The sequence below is a fragment of the Capsicum annuum genome, chromosome 3 (genome assembly GCF_002878395.1).
Source record: "Capsicum annuum cultivar UCD-10X-F1 chromosome 3, UCD10Xv1.1, whole genome shotgun sequence".
NCBI classification, from domain to species: domain Eukaryota; kingdom Viridiplantae; phylum Streptophyta; class Magnoliopsida; order Solanales; family Solanaceae; genus Capsicum; species Capsicum annuum.
This window is the reverse complement of record NC_061113.1, coordinates 232,926,194-232,945,681: the sequence shown is the minus strand read 5'-3', so window position 1 is coordinate 232,945,681 and position 19,488 is coordinate 232,926,194. Positions and strand designations below refer to the sequence as shown.

The following is a 19,488-nucleotide window of genomic DNA, read 5'->3' as shown; positions in this document are numbered from 1 at the left end:
ATATTGTTCAAATTTTTTTCTCTTCACTAAACCTTTATACTTTAGATAAAATCGTCTTTTCACTATTTTCTAATATTTGAGTTGAAAATTAATTAAATATATATAGTAAATTTTTTTTTTATTAGAAGTTATCAGAATTAATGACAACTAATCATTGTTTCATTCGTTTAAGAATTCTAAACAACTACATTTGATTTAAAAATTTTAAAAATAGATATAAAAGTATTAGAATAAGAAAAATTTAAGAAGTACTAAAATATTAAAAGTTTTAAGTACGTAATAAGTATGTAATCAATGATTTTGTAAAGATTTGACTTTAAAACTAAGAAAAGATTTTAAATATAGAAAAATTAAAAAATAACCGCACCACAAATATGACTCGAATTGGTGCGTCTCTCTTACCCTCTGGTAGCCAGGGAAAGAGGTATTGCATAAAAAACGCAAAAGTGATGAGTCATTAACCACTTGAAACTCTGATGGTAAAATATATATTACGCTAAAATATATGTTTATATTTACATTATTATATTAAAGTGTGAAAGATCTTTGAAAAGTGATTTGAACTTTTTGCAACAACAACAACGACATACCCAGTATATTCCCACCAAGTAGGGTCTGGGGAGGGTAAGTGTACGCAGTCCATTCCACTATCTCAAATGTGAGATAGAGAGCTATTTTTGATAGACCTCCGACTCAAAATAAAGGAATCTAAGATAAGATAAGGAATAGTAGTAGAACAAGATACAATAGAAATTAACATATTCAATAATATCATAAGCAAGATAGTCTAAGTAACACATCAAAACATACATCATTTGACTAACCTTCTACCCTAATTCACCTCCTCCACGACTTTCTATCCAGGGTCATATCCTCGGTAAACTGATTTGAACTTTTTACACTTCATTAAAAATCTTCAGAATAGATATAATCATTTACTTTTAAATAATCAAAGGTTATACAGGCGGTTAAACCAGTTTAATAAATATTGTGGGCGAAGTACCTTTATCCGTAACCGAATTTTGGAGGACATAATAAGTTTAGAAAACTTTAGCCTTGTCCGGTTATTTAAATTTGCTTGAAGTTATTCAAACTTAACCAAAAACATCCCTCAGGTTACTTTTCTATCTATATTAACGGCGCCTATTTATCACAGCAATACCAACCTTCATTTTCATATCTCATATCAAAATTCCGTATGGGATCAATGAAAGAGCAAAATTGTTTTTGGGCTATACTATATTCATCTTTCATGAAAGAGACTCCTCAGACCCTACATTTTGTTCAGCCCCGTTTTCAGGTATATTTAGACAAATATTTTCCTTCCTACTTTTTTCATTGGTAATTTTGTGGGCGTATTGACGACAACATACGGTAAGTTCTTTACCTTATTCATGAATTGAATCACTGGATAAAAATTAGATGTTGATGGATATTAACTTGATTTTTAGTTGAAATGGCAATAGATAAAATAAGGTACCCTTTTTGGTTTCTTCCATTTTTTGAGGATTCTAATTGCAACCATAGGTCCTTCAAATGCTTTTAGAATCTATGCCCCTTTACTTGGTCAAATATTTTAGTCAGTTGATAATTTATGGCAGTGCCTATATTTTAAAACTTTGAAAGTCATTGTAGGGGAGATTCTTCTTCTGCTACGAGTTATAGTAAAGGGAAGATAAAAAGATTTATCTTGCAGAGAACGTCAGTCAATGGTACATACTTAGATTAAGCTAGTGCGTTGAATTAAATTAACAAACTCTTACATGTATCCTTTCCTCTAGCCAACAAGTTCTGGAAACTCAGTTCTCACAGATATAGGGATTCTTGCCCCGTGCACTCCGTCAGTCCAAATTAAACTCCCGAAATAATAGTCCGTGGTGTATTTGTGAGTGGTTGAAATGGTGAGAGTGAATGAGATTTTCTTGGTCTTGGAGTTGAATATCAAAGTCTCAGGCTTTACTTTTATGGTAATGCCCTGTGGAGGCTCAATGATGGCCTTATATTTGGAGTTCACTGGTCCTACGTTGGTGACTGTTCTTCTTATAGTAACTGTTCTCCTGAGACTTGGTACTGTTAAAGAAGGAAGATTGACATCAAGAATTGAAGGCCTCTTGATTGGACAAGATGCAGCTTGATCAATGAGCACACTGATGGCACTATTGTTATAGCCCATTGAGCACAAATAAAGAATGTAGTCAAATGTTCCCATGTCATAGACTAGGCCGGGATCTTTTGCACCATTTGCGTTCACGACTCCACCTCCAAAATCAAATGGATCAGCAATCTTGTTTGGATTTCCCTCAGCTACAATTGGTTCCCCAGAATGAGGGTCCGTTGGCCATGCTGCGTGCACATTAATTAATTCAAACATTAGAATTTCCAAGACAAATTTATTCGGAAATTGTTGGAGAAATGGAATTTTTGGGAAGACCTGTTGTAACGAGTGCAGACTTTATAGCAGCTGGAGACCAATGTGGGTGTAGGGACTTGAGTAAGGCGACAATGCCAGACACGTGAGGTGCTGCCATGGACGTTCCTGATTCAAATTCGTATGAAGTTTCTGATGCAGGAATAGCAGCTAATATATCGACTCCTGGAGCTGCTATATCTGGCTGTAACATCAGATGCTAATTTAGAAACGTGATGCAATGTTAGAATTAATGAGTGCTACATAGTGTGCAAGTATAAAGTCATACCTTAAGTATGGCAGGGGCAACAGAATTGGGACCTCGGGATGAGAAGGACGCAATATGTGTTGAAACAGGTTTCCCAACATGAGTTTGGGTAGGACTTAGCTTTACTTGTGGTTTTCTGAATCATTTTTTAACAAGAATTTAAGCACCAAGCGAAGTGATTTAAGATTCCTCTATAACATTAAAGAATCAGATGTTTTATGTACCTGGAATATCTGATGTAATCGAGTAATTGAGCTCCAACGTCAATACTTACTCCTATACTAGGAAAGTCGGACGCGAAATAATACAGGGTTCTGGTTGGGTTCTTAGCAACAATCAATCCCAAGCCTCCAACATACTGGACGACTTGTCTAGTTGATGGCAAATCTAATTCATCCCCTTTACCAAGGAAGCAAAGCACTACTTTTCCAGCCGCCCACGTATCATTTGTATTCAAGTTGTCGCAAAAGCTTCAAAATCCATGAATTCGTGCTATTTTAGCTTGCAACAATAAAGTTATAAATGACCCCTTTGAAGACACAGAATTGACTGTCGAAGATGGCAAAACTTAACAAGAAAACTAGGGCTGGTTAATTTGGATATTTGTTGGAGACTTATAGTAGCTTATAAGGAACATACCGTTTATCTTTAAGATCGGAGCTTTCTGGATGTGCGATGCTGATAAAACCAGTCTCCTTTCCGGTATAAAGTGATTGACCCTACAGAAAATAATGTTAGTCAAAACAAATTAATTGCAGAATTCTTTTAAGATGTTTGTTTTATTTTTATTTTTAAGTATGGCACCTTTAACTAAGAGAACTTACAGCAAAAGTCCAGTTGTTCCCTAATGTAATGAGTGTGGGAAAGGACCTATCAATACTAGAAGCTGCCACCGTAAGGATCCATGGTGATGTATTCTCTACAGTTTGAGGATATGGTCCTTCGTTTCCTCCCGAACAAACAACTGTAATTCCCTTTAAAACGGCATGGAAGGATGCCAAAGCAATGCCATTGCGCATATCAACATCAGCGTAATGAGGTATTTCTGAGCCAATGGATAGAGATAAAATATCAACTCCATCATGAATTGCCTCATCTATAGCCATCATTATATCAGAAAAGGCACATCCCCCTTGGAGCCAATTCCAGCACACCTTGTACATAGCAATCCGAGCCTTGGGTGCACCACCCCTAACTGTACCATAAGCAAGTCCATAGTAACTTGCATTTGGTGCAAATGAGCCACCAGCAGTGCTTGATGTGTGCGTGCCATGCCCATCTCTATCTCTTGGGGACGCTAGCTCATAATTTAGAAAATCAGGATCCTTGATTGCTGGCCGTCCAAGTTCTGTTTCAAATCCCTTTAAAAAGTACTTTGCTCCAATTAGTTTCCTGTTACATGCCTTAGCTGGATCGTATTTTGTACCAGACTGACAATGGCCCTTCCATCTTGAAGGGATTGGCCCCAGGCCTTTGTCATTGAATGCTTCACTTTCTGGCCAGATTCCTATATTTTTGATGAGTAGGTACTTCAGAATTTTAAAAACATAACAAGTAATTTTATACTGCATTTAGTATTTCTACCAAGACTCTGCAGTAATCTTTCTTTGTACTAGAAATTCCCATCTTTGTGAATGCATCAGCAGAAGAGAAAAACCTGTATCAAGGACACCAATGATGACGCCATCTCCCATGTTGGCTTGATGAAGGAGGTTTGTTGGAGGAGAAGATGTGGACAGGCCAAGGTATCCCAACTTCTTGTTGTGTGCAATTTGTACAAATGATTAGGAACCACATGGACCACATCAGGTAACTCTGCAACAAATTTAGTAAGGGGATAGCATGGAAGTATCAGGTGATCCCAACTGAACCATAGTGTTAAGCTTTTAAGTTTTATGCCCAAATTTTGACCAACCATAGTGTTAAGCTTTTAAGTATGTCATTTTCCAACTTTTTTCAAAGTCCTACTTTACTAGCTAGAGGGACTGGGCGAGAGGGATTGCAAAGTACTACTAATTCTAAATTTACCTGCAATCCTTTTGGCTTGAGGTTTTGTTAACATGGCTGCAAAGCCGGAGAAACCATGTTTGTAACTGTAGATGATTGAATCTCTCGCAGCTTCTTGACTGCATCAGGAGAAACACATAAAGTTGTGAACTACTTAAGTAGTCTGCACAAATTAATTCGGAGTCTCAATTGTAGAGGAGAGAAAAAATAACCAATTTCTTGATCTTTCTTCAGTTACCTTCCAAGTACTGAAGTAAGTATTTGGTGGTGAGCTGATGTCGCGAGTTCAACATCATCGTGTTGCCTTCTTCCCATGTAAACGATATGAACCTACAATTAACAACCATTTCTGATACTATAAGTTTCACAGTGAGACAAATAATGAACTTCCTGAGTTGTCCTTACAATATAAACATATATATAAGAAATTGCAAATTAGGTGGGATTTATATATCTATTCTACTCACTTTGCTTTCAGCATTCGCTTGAATTCCTAAAAGTTCCGGCAGGTTCAAGAAAAGGAGTAGAGCAGCGAAAGCCAATTTATATTGAAGAAAGTGGCTGATGCTCATTTTGTGCTATGTCAATGGTATACAGGACTAGTTAAAAAGAGTGATAACATTTGCTGTTAATATTCAGTTCTTCTTCACCATTTATAGCCTTGGAGTAACTAGTGAAGTTGCTGTGATGTGACCAAGAGGTCACGGATTCAAGCCTTGGAAACAACTTCTAGCAGAAAATGCAAGATAAACTGCATACAATACACCTTTGTTATGGAGCCCTTTCCAGAACCCTGTGCATAGCAGGAGCTTTAGTGCACCGACTGCCCTTTTTTTTCCTTCACGATTTATAGCAATTTGATAGCCGAAAATCGTGCAATTAAGGATCTGATCATGATGTCTTCTTCTTGGTGCCACTATTAAAAAGATGCATCATGTAAAGTTAGCTTAATTATTGGCTATTGGCTTGACCAAGAACAAAAGCTAAAAAGCACGCAACACAAATGGCCAGGTTCTGGTAATATAATACGTGCAATAAATTATAGGAGTAAGGTGAGATTGAAGAATATGCTGATTGCTGATTATGAAGCGCAAATCATGTGTGGAATGTAATCATGTTAGAATTATATGTAATACTTGCTAGTATTTGTTACAGAAAAATGTATTCATTCAGAAATAATATTGTATATAGTTATACAATATATAATAGGCATAATGCATAAATATAACCCTAAGTTTGACATAAAATTATAACATTAACCTTAAACTTTGATAGTGTACAAGTAGGCCATTTAGCTATACAAAATTTGAACAAATAAATACTTCAATCCTACGTGGCAAGATGCGTGTATACACTCAAAATCACGCATGTCGAAATTAGAATTGAAGAATATTTTTTGTTCAGCTTTTATATAGTTAAAGAGCCTACTTGTGCACTGGCAAAGTTAAGGGTCATATATATATCTTTTTTATTAGGTGACAGCAACTGAGTGGATGATTAATCCACGTAGGCGCAAGTGAGGTACACACGCGTAAGTTGCAAAATTAGAGTGTTTATTTGTTCAGGTTTTGTATAGTTAAAGGGCCTACTTGTGCACTGTCAAAGTTTAAGGTCAATGTTATAATTTGATATCAAATTTAGGGTCATATTTATGTATTATGCCTATAATAGTTGTCCAGACATTCTTAGAATTTGGTTATCATAGTTAGAATTCTTTTCTCATGTATTCAACACTTTGTTTGGATGATGGTTTGTCATGATTTCATAATGTACGGTACTATATGATATAATATAGTATTATACTAGTAAGAATTCTTTTCTCAAGTATTTAACACTTTGTTTGGATGGTGGTTTGTCATGATTTCATAATGTACGGTACTGTATAATATAATATAATATTGTACAATATAATGTTTAGATAGACTGTATCGTTCACTGCTGTTTAATGACAGTTTTATTATTTGGTTTGACTGTATTGTAAGTGGTAAGTTTAATAAAATGCCCTTAATTATTATAAATGTTAAACTAATCAATAATTATTAATAAAATGATTTTTTTCCTACTAATTTATCATAATTATGCCATGTAGATATATTAAGTTGTTAAATTCATGTAAATTCTAATAAAGTCAATAAAATAGTAGATCAAATAAATATAATCGGATTTATTTTTTATAGTAACAAATTTAATTTTTTTTGGTGTTTTGAGACGTCACTTCATCGATAAGTACAAAGTTTAAATGTATTTTTTATCTATGCTACGGATGTGTTCGGTATGAAATCTCCCACCCCCCAAAAAAAATAAAAAATTCAAGAAAATAAATTATTTATTATTTCTTGTGTTTGTAACACAATTAGATTTTTTTAAAAAAGTATTTGTATATATTAAACACAAACTAATGAAAACGAATATGATAAAGGGTGGCGGGTTAAAAAATTATTTTTTTAAAAAAATATTTGAAGGGGGTAGTGGAGTAGAGGGTCGGGATAGGGGTGGGTTGGGGATGATGGTCGGGTAAAAACAAATTTTTAAAATATTTTTTTTTTTTAAATAAAAAAAATGGGTGGAGGTTGGTGGAGGTGGGGTCGGGTTGAGGTGGGAGGTCGAAATAGGAGGTGGAGTTAAATAATATAAGGTGAAGAGAAAAATAAGATTATATAATATTAATTAAGGACGTAATTGAAAAAAAAAAAAATCATGGGATACCACTAAATCGGTGATTACATAAAATGGAGGTTTTCATGGTTATCAAATCATGAAATTAAACCATAACATATTATACATTTTAAGAAATAATTAAAACAAATATGATTCTCTTAATAACTATATCATGTCATATCATGAAAACCACCATCCAAACAGAGGGTAAGTCACCAATTATCTTAATGATAAATGTAGAATTTCCTTCATTACCTTGTTATTTTATTACAGTATTAAACAGTGAAAATGCCACCACCTAATTAGTATTGGTGTCATTTCCATTAATTTTACAGCTGCAATTCGTGACTGGTGCAAATAGCTTATTAAAGCGACTACAGATTTTCTTTTTATTTCAGAATATTGCCTCATTTCTTAACATCACTATCTTTTAGGGTTAATTATCCTTTGTGTTTCATAAAGATGAAGTAGGACCAAATTATCAAGAAGTCACAATTTTTTTAATCGGGCTTAAAGTCATGAGTGTTTAAGCTTAATTTTCTTAGTGGGCAATATTGACTTTGTGAAAACAAAAGTACGTCTATACAAGTAAAAAAAAATGACAGTCTGGTGCACTAAAGCTATCGCTATGCGTGTTGTCCGGGGAAGGGCTCCACCACAAGAGTGTATCGTACGCAGTTTTACCTTGCATTTCTGCTAGAGACTGTTTCCAAGGCTTGAATCCATGACCTCTTGATCACATGACAACAACTTTATCAGTTGCTCTAAGCCCTTCAAAAGTAGAAATATACATGTAAAGATTAAAAAAATGTCCAATAAAGTCCATTAAAAGGAAATCGTATGATTGTAGTCTGATTTTGCCTTTTAAATTCAGCATCTGCCCTACCAATTTAACAATTTTTTTTTTTCAGGGATTGCCTTATTTGGGGGTGGTTTTAAATTTTTGCCCTCAAATATGAAGGTTTTTAGTGTTTGCCACTACTATTAATTTATTAAAGAAAATTTGTGGGTCAAATAATCCGTATCTATAACCTAATTTTACAAGATATAAGTTCAGAGAATTTTTGCTTTGTGTGGCATGTCATACAGGAATTAAGTCATCTGTTATAAGTTGTGTAAAATCTAATTTGCTAGGAATAATTTTAGATAACTTTGCCTTGCCCGGCATAAAAATTCAATAGGAATAAGTTATGCCTCGTGCAACATAACTTTGTGGTTCTAAAACAGAACTTACCTCTATTGGCATAAGTACGGTAGGAACTAACTTATGCCTCACAAGACTCGTTCGTTTGATGAGAACCAAATCGATCAATCCAAATTGAGAATAAACGAGATTACCTAAAGAACAAATCATTGAATTGTTCTTGAACAGTTATCTCTAAGAGCTCTAATGGAACTCTTGTGAACTCAAAAGAAAAGAGAGAAAGTTGTTATTGATTTACTTGAATGAATTCTGTCTAATAATTACAATGGAGAATCCAGCTACTTATACAGTGAACCTAACTGAATTTGGGATTTCAGTCCAAAAGTTAGTTATAACTAACTCCTGAACAGCTGGCAGTAGGTCATATGACTTGCATGTGACTAATCTTTAAGCTAAAATTGAAATAAAATAGCAGCTAACTGAATATGCTAAAATAGGATCACATCAAATACCCTCCCTTTAGGACAATTCTTGTCCTCAAGGATTGAAGTGAGGGAACTTCAGTAGGAAAGAGTCATAGTCCTCCCAGGTGCTATCTTCCCCAGCAGTATTGAACCATTTGATCAGAAGTTGAGTTGCAGCTGTGTCGTGTTTCTGAACAATTCTTCTGTCCAACAGCCTCTCAGGCACCAGAAGCACATAACCAAAATCAGAATGAACAATGGGAAGGGTGGTTGAAGAAAGATGGGAACCAATTCTTTTCTTTAGCTGAGACACATGAAAGGTAGGATGAAGTTTAATGCCTTCAGGTAGTGCCAAAGTGTATGCAACCATGCCAACCTTAGCTATAATCTCAAGAAAGCCTACCTATAGGGTTGGAGTTTCAAATAAACCCAATCACCAACCTCATAGCACCTGTCAGACCTCTTCTTGTCAGTCTGGACTTTTATCCTGTTCTGAGCTTTCAGCAGGTTAGACTTCAACAACCTCAATGTAGCTTTTCTAGCACTCAAGCTTCTATCAACTGCATCAAGTTGGGAATCCAGTGTCATGTAGGGAAGTAGAGGGGGTGGTTTCTGACTATACACAATTTCATAAAGGGTCATTAGAGTAGAAGAGTGGAAGGTGGTGTTGTACCACCATTCAGCTAGTGGTAACCACTGTGGCCACTCCTTGGGTTTCTCAAAAGTCATGCACCTGAGGTAACACTGATACAAGTACGACCACGAGGATGGGCGTGTAAAAGTGTAATGAACCCAAGGCTTGGAGTGTGCAAGAAAAATGCAAAAGAGGGCCTTAAACACACACCAAAACCAAACCTACACTACACTCCATGGGCAATATTTTGAGGCTTTTCATTAAAGGGCCTTTTGGTCATTTTGTATTCTATTTATAACCTAGTATAAATAGAACATTGTAGATCATTTTGTCTTAGATTTTGCTGAATATGATGAGTGTATAACACTTGAAATATTTCCTCTCTAAGGAGAGAAGACTACCAATCCGAAACTAGGGTGATACAAGTGTGGATTTCACTTGTGTTGCATTCAAGGCTTGGAAACGAAGGTGCTTGAGGATATTGACGTCCCTCTTGTGTCCACGTAAGAGTGTCGGTGTAGTTATTACATGTATTAAGGGTCTTAGTATTGGATCTACACTTAGATTCTTAGTTATTGTAGTAATCTATGTCACACTACCTATCTTTACATTTTATTGTTGTCATCTTGTTGTTGTTGTGTAGTGAACTATTTTGGGTCCTTTGTTGAATCTAGAAATTTGTGTTATTGTTGTTCATATTATTCTTCACGTTTTGTAGCTGTTTTGGTGTTATATAGACCATTATATCTTGTATTCTTCTTGTCGATAGCGAATCCGAGAATGGTCTCCATCTTGGTCCTTGGATCCTTAAAATTATGGACTGATTTGGTGTTTGGTTTCGTGTATCTTTTGTTATTCTTGTATCATTTGGTATTAAAGCATGGCTTGATTTTGTTACCACAAGATCAATCTTGGGCTTGCTTGCAAAAAAAATTAAAAAAAAAGTGTTGAAAGCTGAAAATTCCAAAAAGAAGCAAATTTGTCCATTTTTGTGTCTTGACCGAAATTGTGTTCTTGTTGTGTCTTGGCCAAGATTTTTCTTGTTTTGAGTCTATATCTAGGAGTAATTTTATTTGTTTTGTTGTTTCTAGTGTTAGATTCTTCACCTCTAACACTAAAGAAGTCTAGATCTAGATTTGAGCTTTAATTGTTGATGTTGTTGTTGTGAACCTAAACTTTGGCCATGTGATTGTTGTTGGTATTGTTGTTGCGGATTCAAAGCTTGTACGTGTGGTGTGGTGTTGGTTAAAGTTTTGAACGTGTATAGTGGTTATTGTGTTGTATTTTTAAGCTTGGAAAGGTGTTGTTGATGTTTGGGATCCAACTTGAACCTTATAACTTCAAGATTCAAAAAGTGTGTTCTTGGTGTTCTTCACATCTTCATCTATTGTTGAAGAAAAAGTGGATGTTTGATCTTGAAATTTGAAGAAAGAGAGTGTATATTTTGTTAGTCTTGAAAGACATATTTCCAAAATTTAAGACCTCTCAAGACTTTTTCAACCAATTCCAACCACTCAAGGACTTTAACAACCATTTTTCTAACAACCTTCCATGATTTAAGGACCATGTCTTGAGGAGAAAAGTCAAGTTTTGCTTTTTGAATTTGAAAGAGGATTTTAAGACTTGTTTTCTCTCCTTAACTAACTCCCACCATTTTCAAATTACAATTGGACCAAGACTTGAATTGGAAAATAAAATTTGATAACAACCGCAATCAATACGTGGCTGCCACATCACTTTTTACTGTTCACCGATAATTTGTAAGATAAAAATTTAGATTTCTTAGTTTCATTTTATTGTCTCTTAGTTTTGTTTGTTGGTTCGAAAGCTAATTGACAACCTAGTAATTTCCTACTAGCTTGTAAGTTAGTTTTGTGTCCGTTTGTTCGTGTTTATGTTTGTTGTATGCTTTTATCGTTTTGAATTCATTGTTAGTTCTTGACTCAAGTCCTACAAGATTTCATTTGAGTTTCAAACAAAAATTCATTCTGGACAAGAGTAGGTCCGACCCTCAATCACTCACGAAGTACAAGCCGGCTTTCAACACTTATGAAACCAAGTGTGAGGTAAAATCGAGAGTGGGACCATGGTGAGGCTAATTTGAGCTAACAAGTTGTTGTTTTTTTTGTCTTTCTTAGGTCCCATGGATGACGGTACTTTCAAGGCTGCCCTTGAAGATGTCCACCGGAACTTTGAAAGACTACATTACATACTTGACTCCCCGAATTCAAAACCATTAATCCAACCTCCACTTGACCAAGGAACAACGACCCGTCTTGAAACTATCCTCCGTGATTGTGAAAGATGAGAAAGGGAATGGATGCCATACAAACCACTATATCAAATGCTCCCTTGTGATGAGAGCTTGTCAAAGGTACAAGCGGAATGCCATGACACACATCAAAGTGAAGACCATAACTCATACGAGTTACAAGGTAAAAATCCTAATCCCCACACTCTTACAAACTTAGAATATTGTGATGTGGCTAGTAGTAGCCAAATGAGAGTGGTTTCGGGTTTGCATAGATTATAAGTACACGAGTCTTTCTTTTGTGATACTCTTGGTATTGTTAGGATGCATGACAACTAACTTCTTATTGTAAGTAAGCAAGCACTAGTTGATCCTTTAGATGACAAAATTAATTCTTCTCGTAAGAATGATTTATGTCCATCTAGAGCTTACACTTATGAATTGAATAAGGTTCCATTGCTATGTAATAAGAGTATTCACACACTAGTTGACCCTTGTGAAATTCAAGGTGAGTCTAAGTTGGTATGTGAGTTGCCAACAACTAGTGAGGATGTGAAAAATGATCAATCGGGTGACGATGACCTTGACGTGCTTGAATGTCTAGACAACCCGATTAGTATTTGTTCTTGTGAAGTTGGTTTTGATTTTGCTCCCTTTTCTGTCTATAGTGGTTTATGTATATTTAGGGACTACTCTCTTGAAAGAGAAAGTGTTGCATGCCGATAAATGCTATCTACTCCTTCTTCGTGTGTTTCCTACGTTGGGCTTGCTAATAAAAATGAACTTGAAATTAGTAAGTACTTTCATGAGGACTCCATAGTTAGAGTTGACTCATGTGACACCTTTCCCTACCCTCTTTGTGCTCATGATATTTTCCATAGTGATATAGAGGGTATGCCTAATTTTGAGGGCGACACCGTAGGGGAAAGTAAGTATGGTCGAAAACCATGGCCATGGATACTTCTCCCGTTTGATCCGGTACCATCTTAGGGTGGGAAATGATTACCTCGGCCTATTTTCCTTTTGTCTTAATGCTTGCCCGAGCCACCTCCTGTGTAGCATTTGTACTAATCTTTCATGATTAAAACAAAGAACCCGTGGCTATACTTTAAGTTTGTTCTGCCTCGTCATGGCTTGTTGATGTGTTATTTTTGCTAACCTTAATCCCTCATATCATGAGGATGTGTGCTTGTTTGTCTTCTCTTTATTTTGCAAGGTATGGATTCGAGGTCGAATCCTTTTCAATAAGGGGAGAATGATACAAGTACGACCACGAGAATAGATGTGTGAAAGTGTAATGAACCCGAGGCTTGGAGTGTGCAAGAAAAATTCAAAAGAGGGCCTAAAACACACACCAAAACCGAACCTACACTATACTCTATGGGCAACATTTTGAGGCTTTTCATTAAAGGGCATTTTGGCCATTTTGTATTCTATTTATAACCTAGTATAAATAGAATATTGTAGGTCATTTTGTCTTAGATTTTTCTAAATATGATGAGTGTATAACACTTGAAACATTTCCTCTCTAAGGAGAGAAGACCACCAATCCAAAACTAGGGTGATACAAGTGTGGATTTCACTTGTGTTGCATTCAAAGCTTGGAAACGAAGGTGCTTGGGGAGATTGACGTCCCTCTTGTGGTCCACGTATGAGTGTCCGTATTGTTATTACATGTATTAGTGGTCTTAGTGTTGGATATACACTTAGGTTCTTAGTTATTGTAGTAATCTATGTCACACTACCTATCTTTACATTTTGTTGTTGCCATCTTGTTATTGTTGTGTAGTGGACTGTTTTGGGTCCTTTGTTGAATCTGGAAATTTGTGTTATTGTTGTTCATATTGTTCTTCACTTTTTGTAGCTGTTTTGGTGTTATATAGACCATTGTATCTTGTATTCTTCTTGTTGATAGCGAATCCGAGAGTGGTCTCCATCTTGATCCTTGGATCCTTAAGATTGTGTACTGATTTGGTGTTTGATTTCGTGTATCTTTTGTTATTCTTGTATCAACCAACCATCACCTTTCCCTTTTTACTAAGGATGCCAGCATAGTACTTAAGGTAAGGATGGGGGCTTGTATTTGTCTGGATCAAGAGAATCATCCTCTGCAGCTTAGGATCAAAGTACCAGGATTGCTTTATTTCTTCCATCAAGTCAGATTGAATGGCTGAATGCTGCAAAGAGAAATGCCATCCTCTACTCTAGAGAGAGCATCTGCAACAATGTTTTCCTTCCTCTTTTTATAGTCAATGGTGTAGTCATATCCAAGTAACTTAACTAACCATTTTTGTTGACTTAGGATAGTAATTCTCTGCCCCAACAAGTACTTGAAATTTACCCCTTCATACGGGCCTGAACCCTCAAGGAAAAATAGATTAGCTCCAACAGGAGATAAAACATCTTGAAATTTACCAACACTGATCATACAGAGCTCAGAAGTTTGGGCCAATAATTTGTTCATCCCTTGCTGTTGCACCAGCTTTGCAGCCGGTGGTTGACTGCCTCTCAAATATATTTTGCGACCCATGATATGAAATTCCATCTTCAGTTTCTTGAAGTTCCAAATGATGTCACTTAGTGTAATTAACCACTAGATCCCTAGCACCATACTACACCCTTCAATTGTCAAGATTAGCATATCAGAATCAAAGGATACACTCGGCATCTTCTATGTTAAACCTTTACACACATAGTTTCTCTGAACTTTCTTACCATCGGCCACTGAGACACCAAAAGGTGATATAACAGTTAACAAACGACCAAACTTCCTTGCAATGTTGTAATCAAGGAAGTTGTAGGTACTTCCGGTATCTATGAGTACATGAATGGCTTTCGCCTTAATCGAGGCAGTGACTCTCATAGTTCTGAAGTCATGAATTCCATTCATGGCATAAACTAACACGTGAGGTAAGATTTCCCTTTCATTATTAGTTTCTAGGCCCTGACCAATCATGGTCAAGAATTCAGCAGGATCCACCCTTATGTCTTATTCTTCCCTTGGCAATTCAATCTCTTCCCCACCTTTTTCTACTTTTATAGAAAAGAGTTGCCTCTTTTCTTGCATACATGTCCGAAAACATAAGGTTCATCACAGTTAAAACACAGTCCCTTTCTTCTTCTTTCCTCCATTTCTGCGGGTGTCAATAACTTGGCATTTTTTAAATGTGGTTTGGGTGCAGGAATGGAAGGATGGTTGGGTTTGGAAAAGGGTTGTTTAATAGTTTGATTGGAGCTTGTATTGAAGGTAGTATAAGGTTGAGAGTAGGAAAATCTGGGATTGTATTTGGGATTTGCTAATATAGGTGAACTGCTTGATACAAGAAAAATAAGAGGAACACAAAACAACCACAAAACAGTCCAATACACCCTCCAAAACAGTCCACAAATCACAACAAATCGTGAGCCAAATAGAGACCTCACTCGGATTCGACAAATACAACAAGAATACAAGAAACAAAGGTGTATTTGACACCCAAAACAGCCACAAAACGTGAAGAACAAGATGACAACAAGAACACAAATTTTTGGATTCAACAAGACACAAAAACAGTCCACTACAAACAATAACAAGATTACCAGAATAAGAGGATAGATAATGAGATATAGATTTGTTACAAAATTTAGGAACAAAGTGTGATTCAAACACTAAAACCCTAATTAATGTAACAATAACACCACACTCTTATGGTGACCGCCAAGGGAATCACTCACCTCAAGATCCACCGTTTTCAAGCAAAGAACAATATTGGCTTTTCCAAGCCCTATACTAAGGATGACTTTTCCAAGCCCTAACTAAGAACTATACTAAGAATTTGCACTCTCCAAAGAGAGAATAAGTCTTTCAAATGTTCATCATTCATTAACTAAAGAGAAATGACCTAAAATAGACTATATATAGTATAGTACAAAAGAAAGATAAAATGACTCCAATGCCCTTAATGAGGTGAGTGGAAATGAAATGTCATTTAGACAAGGATAAAATACCAAAATAACCTTGAGGCTAGTTGACCAAAATGACCTTAATAAAAGGGGCTGGCCAAAACCGTGAACCATTAAATGTGGTCCAAACCCGTGAGTCCTCTAGTCTTCAAGGCTCCAACCAATCTTCCACACACGGGTTTGTTTGATGGCATGCTCAAAATAACCCCTACATGTATGATCCCGTTTTCTCCATGGTACCAAATCTTGATTCTTCACGTAGTGACTTTGAATGATGCCATCGAAAGCTAAGACGGCCATTTCACTTGTAACATCCTCCCTTTCTTGAAAAGGATTCGACCTCGAATCCGTACCTTGCAAAACAAGAGAAAGGACAAACCAACACAACATCCTCATGGCATGAGGGTTAGGGTTAGTACAACAATAAACATAATCACGCCAAGGGGGTACATACTTGAAGTATAACCAAGAATCCTTTGAAGTGAGTATTAAAAACTCAATGAAAGATGTACAAAGGATTTGGTTATGGGATACACCAAGAGTGATACTTTGTTTGTCATGTAGACCAAGCAACAAGTTGGGTGCACCAACATTACTATTTCTACATTTGGCATCGGGGTCAAATGGGAAAAGTGGCCATAGACACGGGTCTAGACAACACTCCCCTTTCCGTGGTCTACACCCAAACTAAACGACATACTCTCTATAATAGCATACATATTATCCAAAGCAAATAGAGAGTAGAGAAAGGTATCACTCAAATCGACTTCTACCAAGGTTCCCTCATATGTGTACTCCCTACTAGTTTCCCAATAATAACCATGAGTACTCTCAACAATAAAGTCACACAAAGTAAAAGAAGAAGTAGCTTCCACAACTACACATTCCTTACTCCTAAGGGTACTCTCATCTTCCAAGAAGAGATTTCTATCTTTAAGAGGAATGTTGTCACACCAAAGTGGGTTAGCATATAGGCTATAGCTTCCAAGGCAAGCCATACCATCATTTTCACCACTAGCTTTATTAGAAGTGTTTAAATCATCTTCAAACAAGACATTACACCTAAAGAGAGTGTGATCTACCTCACGGACAGATTTGGAACAAACAAGTTCCTCATGCTCTAAATGATTAATATCAAGTTTCGAGGATGCTCCAAACACAAGATTACCCCAAGAAGAGATCTCGGGTTCACTCCCACTTTGTTGACCAACATTTTCAAATACTTCACTCACTTGAGTTCTATTAAGCACATCACACACATACTCAAGTGGGGGATAATTTTCACAAACAAGTTGATCAACACCAATTACCCAAGATGATGTACTTCCGTTTAGCATATAGGCTTCAACACTAGGTGGACATAAATTGATCTTACAAGAAGAGTCAATTTCGTCATCAATAGGATCAACTAGTGTATCCAAACTCATAATATGTACATCATCAACAAGAGGCAAGGAATTATTAAACTCATAAATAAGTAAGCTACTACTCACATTCAATGGATTACTAGTCACACAATTGTCATTCACATGCAGTAAAGTGTAAGAGTTAGCTATTTTACCTTTAAGATCTTGAGTAGACTCTTTTTCTTGAGGTGAAGGTCTTCCACAAGCTTGGACAGCAACTTCCTTTTGGCATTGTTCGCCTTCGCTTGCCATGTTGGTACCTACACAAATGTCCTTAGAAATGGAAAGATAACCAATGTTAGCACGGTTTGGTGGCAATCCCCTCACTTCGCTCCACATATCCTCTCCCTTTTCCACTTTTGAATTACCACCTTGCACTCTCTTACTCCTTTCAATCTTTTGTCTCTCATCATAAATCGGATTGAAGTAGGTAAGCATTTCTCTTTGCGGTTTGGATAGTAAGTACGTTATGAGGCGATTTTCCCATTGGTCTCTTACAACATTAGGCCAATTTTGCACGTTAAGAACTTGATGTCGTGCAAACCAATCGGCATCCAAGCTCATATGACCGTAGTTTAAGGAAAAAACATTGCACCACACCTCCTCATAGTAATCAAATTGGGAGAAGACAACTTTTACCCTCTCGGTAACCTTGAACTCACCCAAGTAGTATGGAATAAGTAAAGGCACTCGAAATAACCCCAAGTAGTCAACCATGGATGGAAGAATGCAGTTTCCATAGTACCTATCATTCAACACCATAAGGCAGCCCGGTATCCCCCAAATAGTCACTTTTCCGGAGTGTACATTCATCCTTGGATCAACATTGTAAGGCACACGAGTACCCATCGGTTTTGGAGATGCTTGCCCTCTTGTTCTCATGGGAAAACCTCTACTATAGCTAGTATAACCAATCACACCATGTCAACCTTGATAAGAAGTACTACAAGGTGAAGAATATGATCTTTCACACTCCGCATGCGTACTCTCATCATATCTCTCATAAGCTTTGCGAATGAAAAGGTTATACCTAACACCAAATGTAGGTTCAGAGTGGGAAGTATAAGAATCCTCACATACCCCAACTTCATCATAAGAACCATTAGAGGTCCTACATCATCTCCAAATTCACCATAAGCACTAGGCACATCATTCCCCTCATTTTTTCCCCTAAACCCGAGACCTTCAAATCTGCCCAAGTTTTGATCATGGCTATTTTCATAGCCCCCATAATCTCCCTCAACTTCGTAGCCATAAAACCCGTCACTACAATCATAGTCTCCCATGTCGTAGTCACAATAATCCCCGGTTATCGAAGACATGTTCCCAAATATCACCTTTGTACCTACACAATGAACAAACAATATTAGTAGTAAAGATTCCTTACCAACACTCGTCTATACTAACCTTTGTGATTCTCACAATTGAAGCGGCGAATATTGAAAGTTGCTTATACTCCGGTAGTCAATAAGATGTTAATTCTACTTGGCGACCGGAATAGATTCTTGTTTGATCGACTTAAGACACAAAATAAAATTTACTTATGAACTTGAAACAAAGAAGTTACGACGAGTTAGAAACGAGAAAAGTACACAAACAACGAAGACACGAAAGAAATGGATTCAACAATTAATCTACAACTAAGTAGGTGATTACTAGTTGTTAATTAATTCTAGAATCAAGACATGAAACTATAAAACAATAAAATGAAACTAAGAATCTAAAATTTGAGCCAAAATTTATCGTGTGAACAGTAAAACGTGATGTGGCTGCCACGTATTGGTTGCGGTCGTAACAAATTTATTTTCCAAAATTGGAATCTTGATCAATTTGTAAGTTGGGAATGGTGGATTTGGTTTTAGGAGGGAAATATAAGTCTTGTAATCCCCTTTCAATTCCAAAAAGAGAAGACTTGACTTTGTTGTATACTTTCCTTAAAACAAGATCCTCAAAACATGGAAGGTTGTTGGAAGTGGTTGTAAGTCTTTGAGTGTGAAGGAAAAGTCTTTGAGCCACAAGTCTTACACCTTAAATCTTGGATTTATGTCTTGCAAGACCAACATTAATTCACACTCTCTTTCTTCAACTTATAGGATCAACAACCACTTTTTCTTCAACAAAATATAGAGATGGTGAAGAACACTAAGAACACAAACTTTGAGTCTTGAAGTTCTAAGGTTCAAGTTGGACCTCCCAAACAACACAACACCTTTTCAAGCTTAAAATCCACAACACAATCCCCAAAATACACGTTCAAACTTGAACCAACAACACATCACACGTTCAAGTTTTAAATCCCCAACAACA

General features: G+C 36.4%; 1 protein-coding gene and 1 long non-coding RNA gene across 3 annotated transcripts; one reads left to right on the top strand and one right to left on the bottom strand.

Annotated features, from left to right (window-relative positions):
- Positions 1–1,049: 1,049 nt before the first annotated feature.
- LOC124897103 lies at positions 1,050–13,687 on the top strand. 2 transcript variants are annotated; one of them, XR_007053712.1, is made up of 2 exons: positions 1,050–1,300; positions 11,721–13,687. It is a non-coding gene; the product is annotated as an uncharacterized LOC124897103 (long non-coding RNA). The 2 variants fall into 2 exon arrangements; XR_007053711.1 differs by lacking the exon at positions 1,050–1,300 and adding an exon at positions 9,621–10,085.
- On the bottom strand, positions 1,665–5,904 carry LOC107863000 (subtilisin-like protease SBT3.4). Its single transcript, XM_016708739.2, is given in 11 exon segments — positions 1,665–2,343; positions 2,432–2,612; positions 2,697–2,811; positions 2,900–3,145; positions 3,315–3,394; positions 3,500–4,182; positions 4,333–4,422; positions 4,425–4,490; positions 4,704–4,801; positions 4,921–5,012; positions 5,150–5,904. Coding segments are annotated over 11 exon segments (2,322 nt in total). The 5' UTR covers positions 5,255–5,904; the 3' UTR covers positions 1,665–1,777.
- Positions 13,688–19,488: the final 5,801 nt, after the last annotated feature.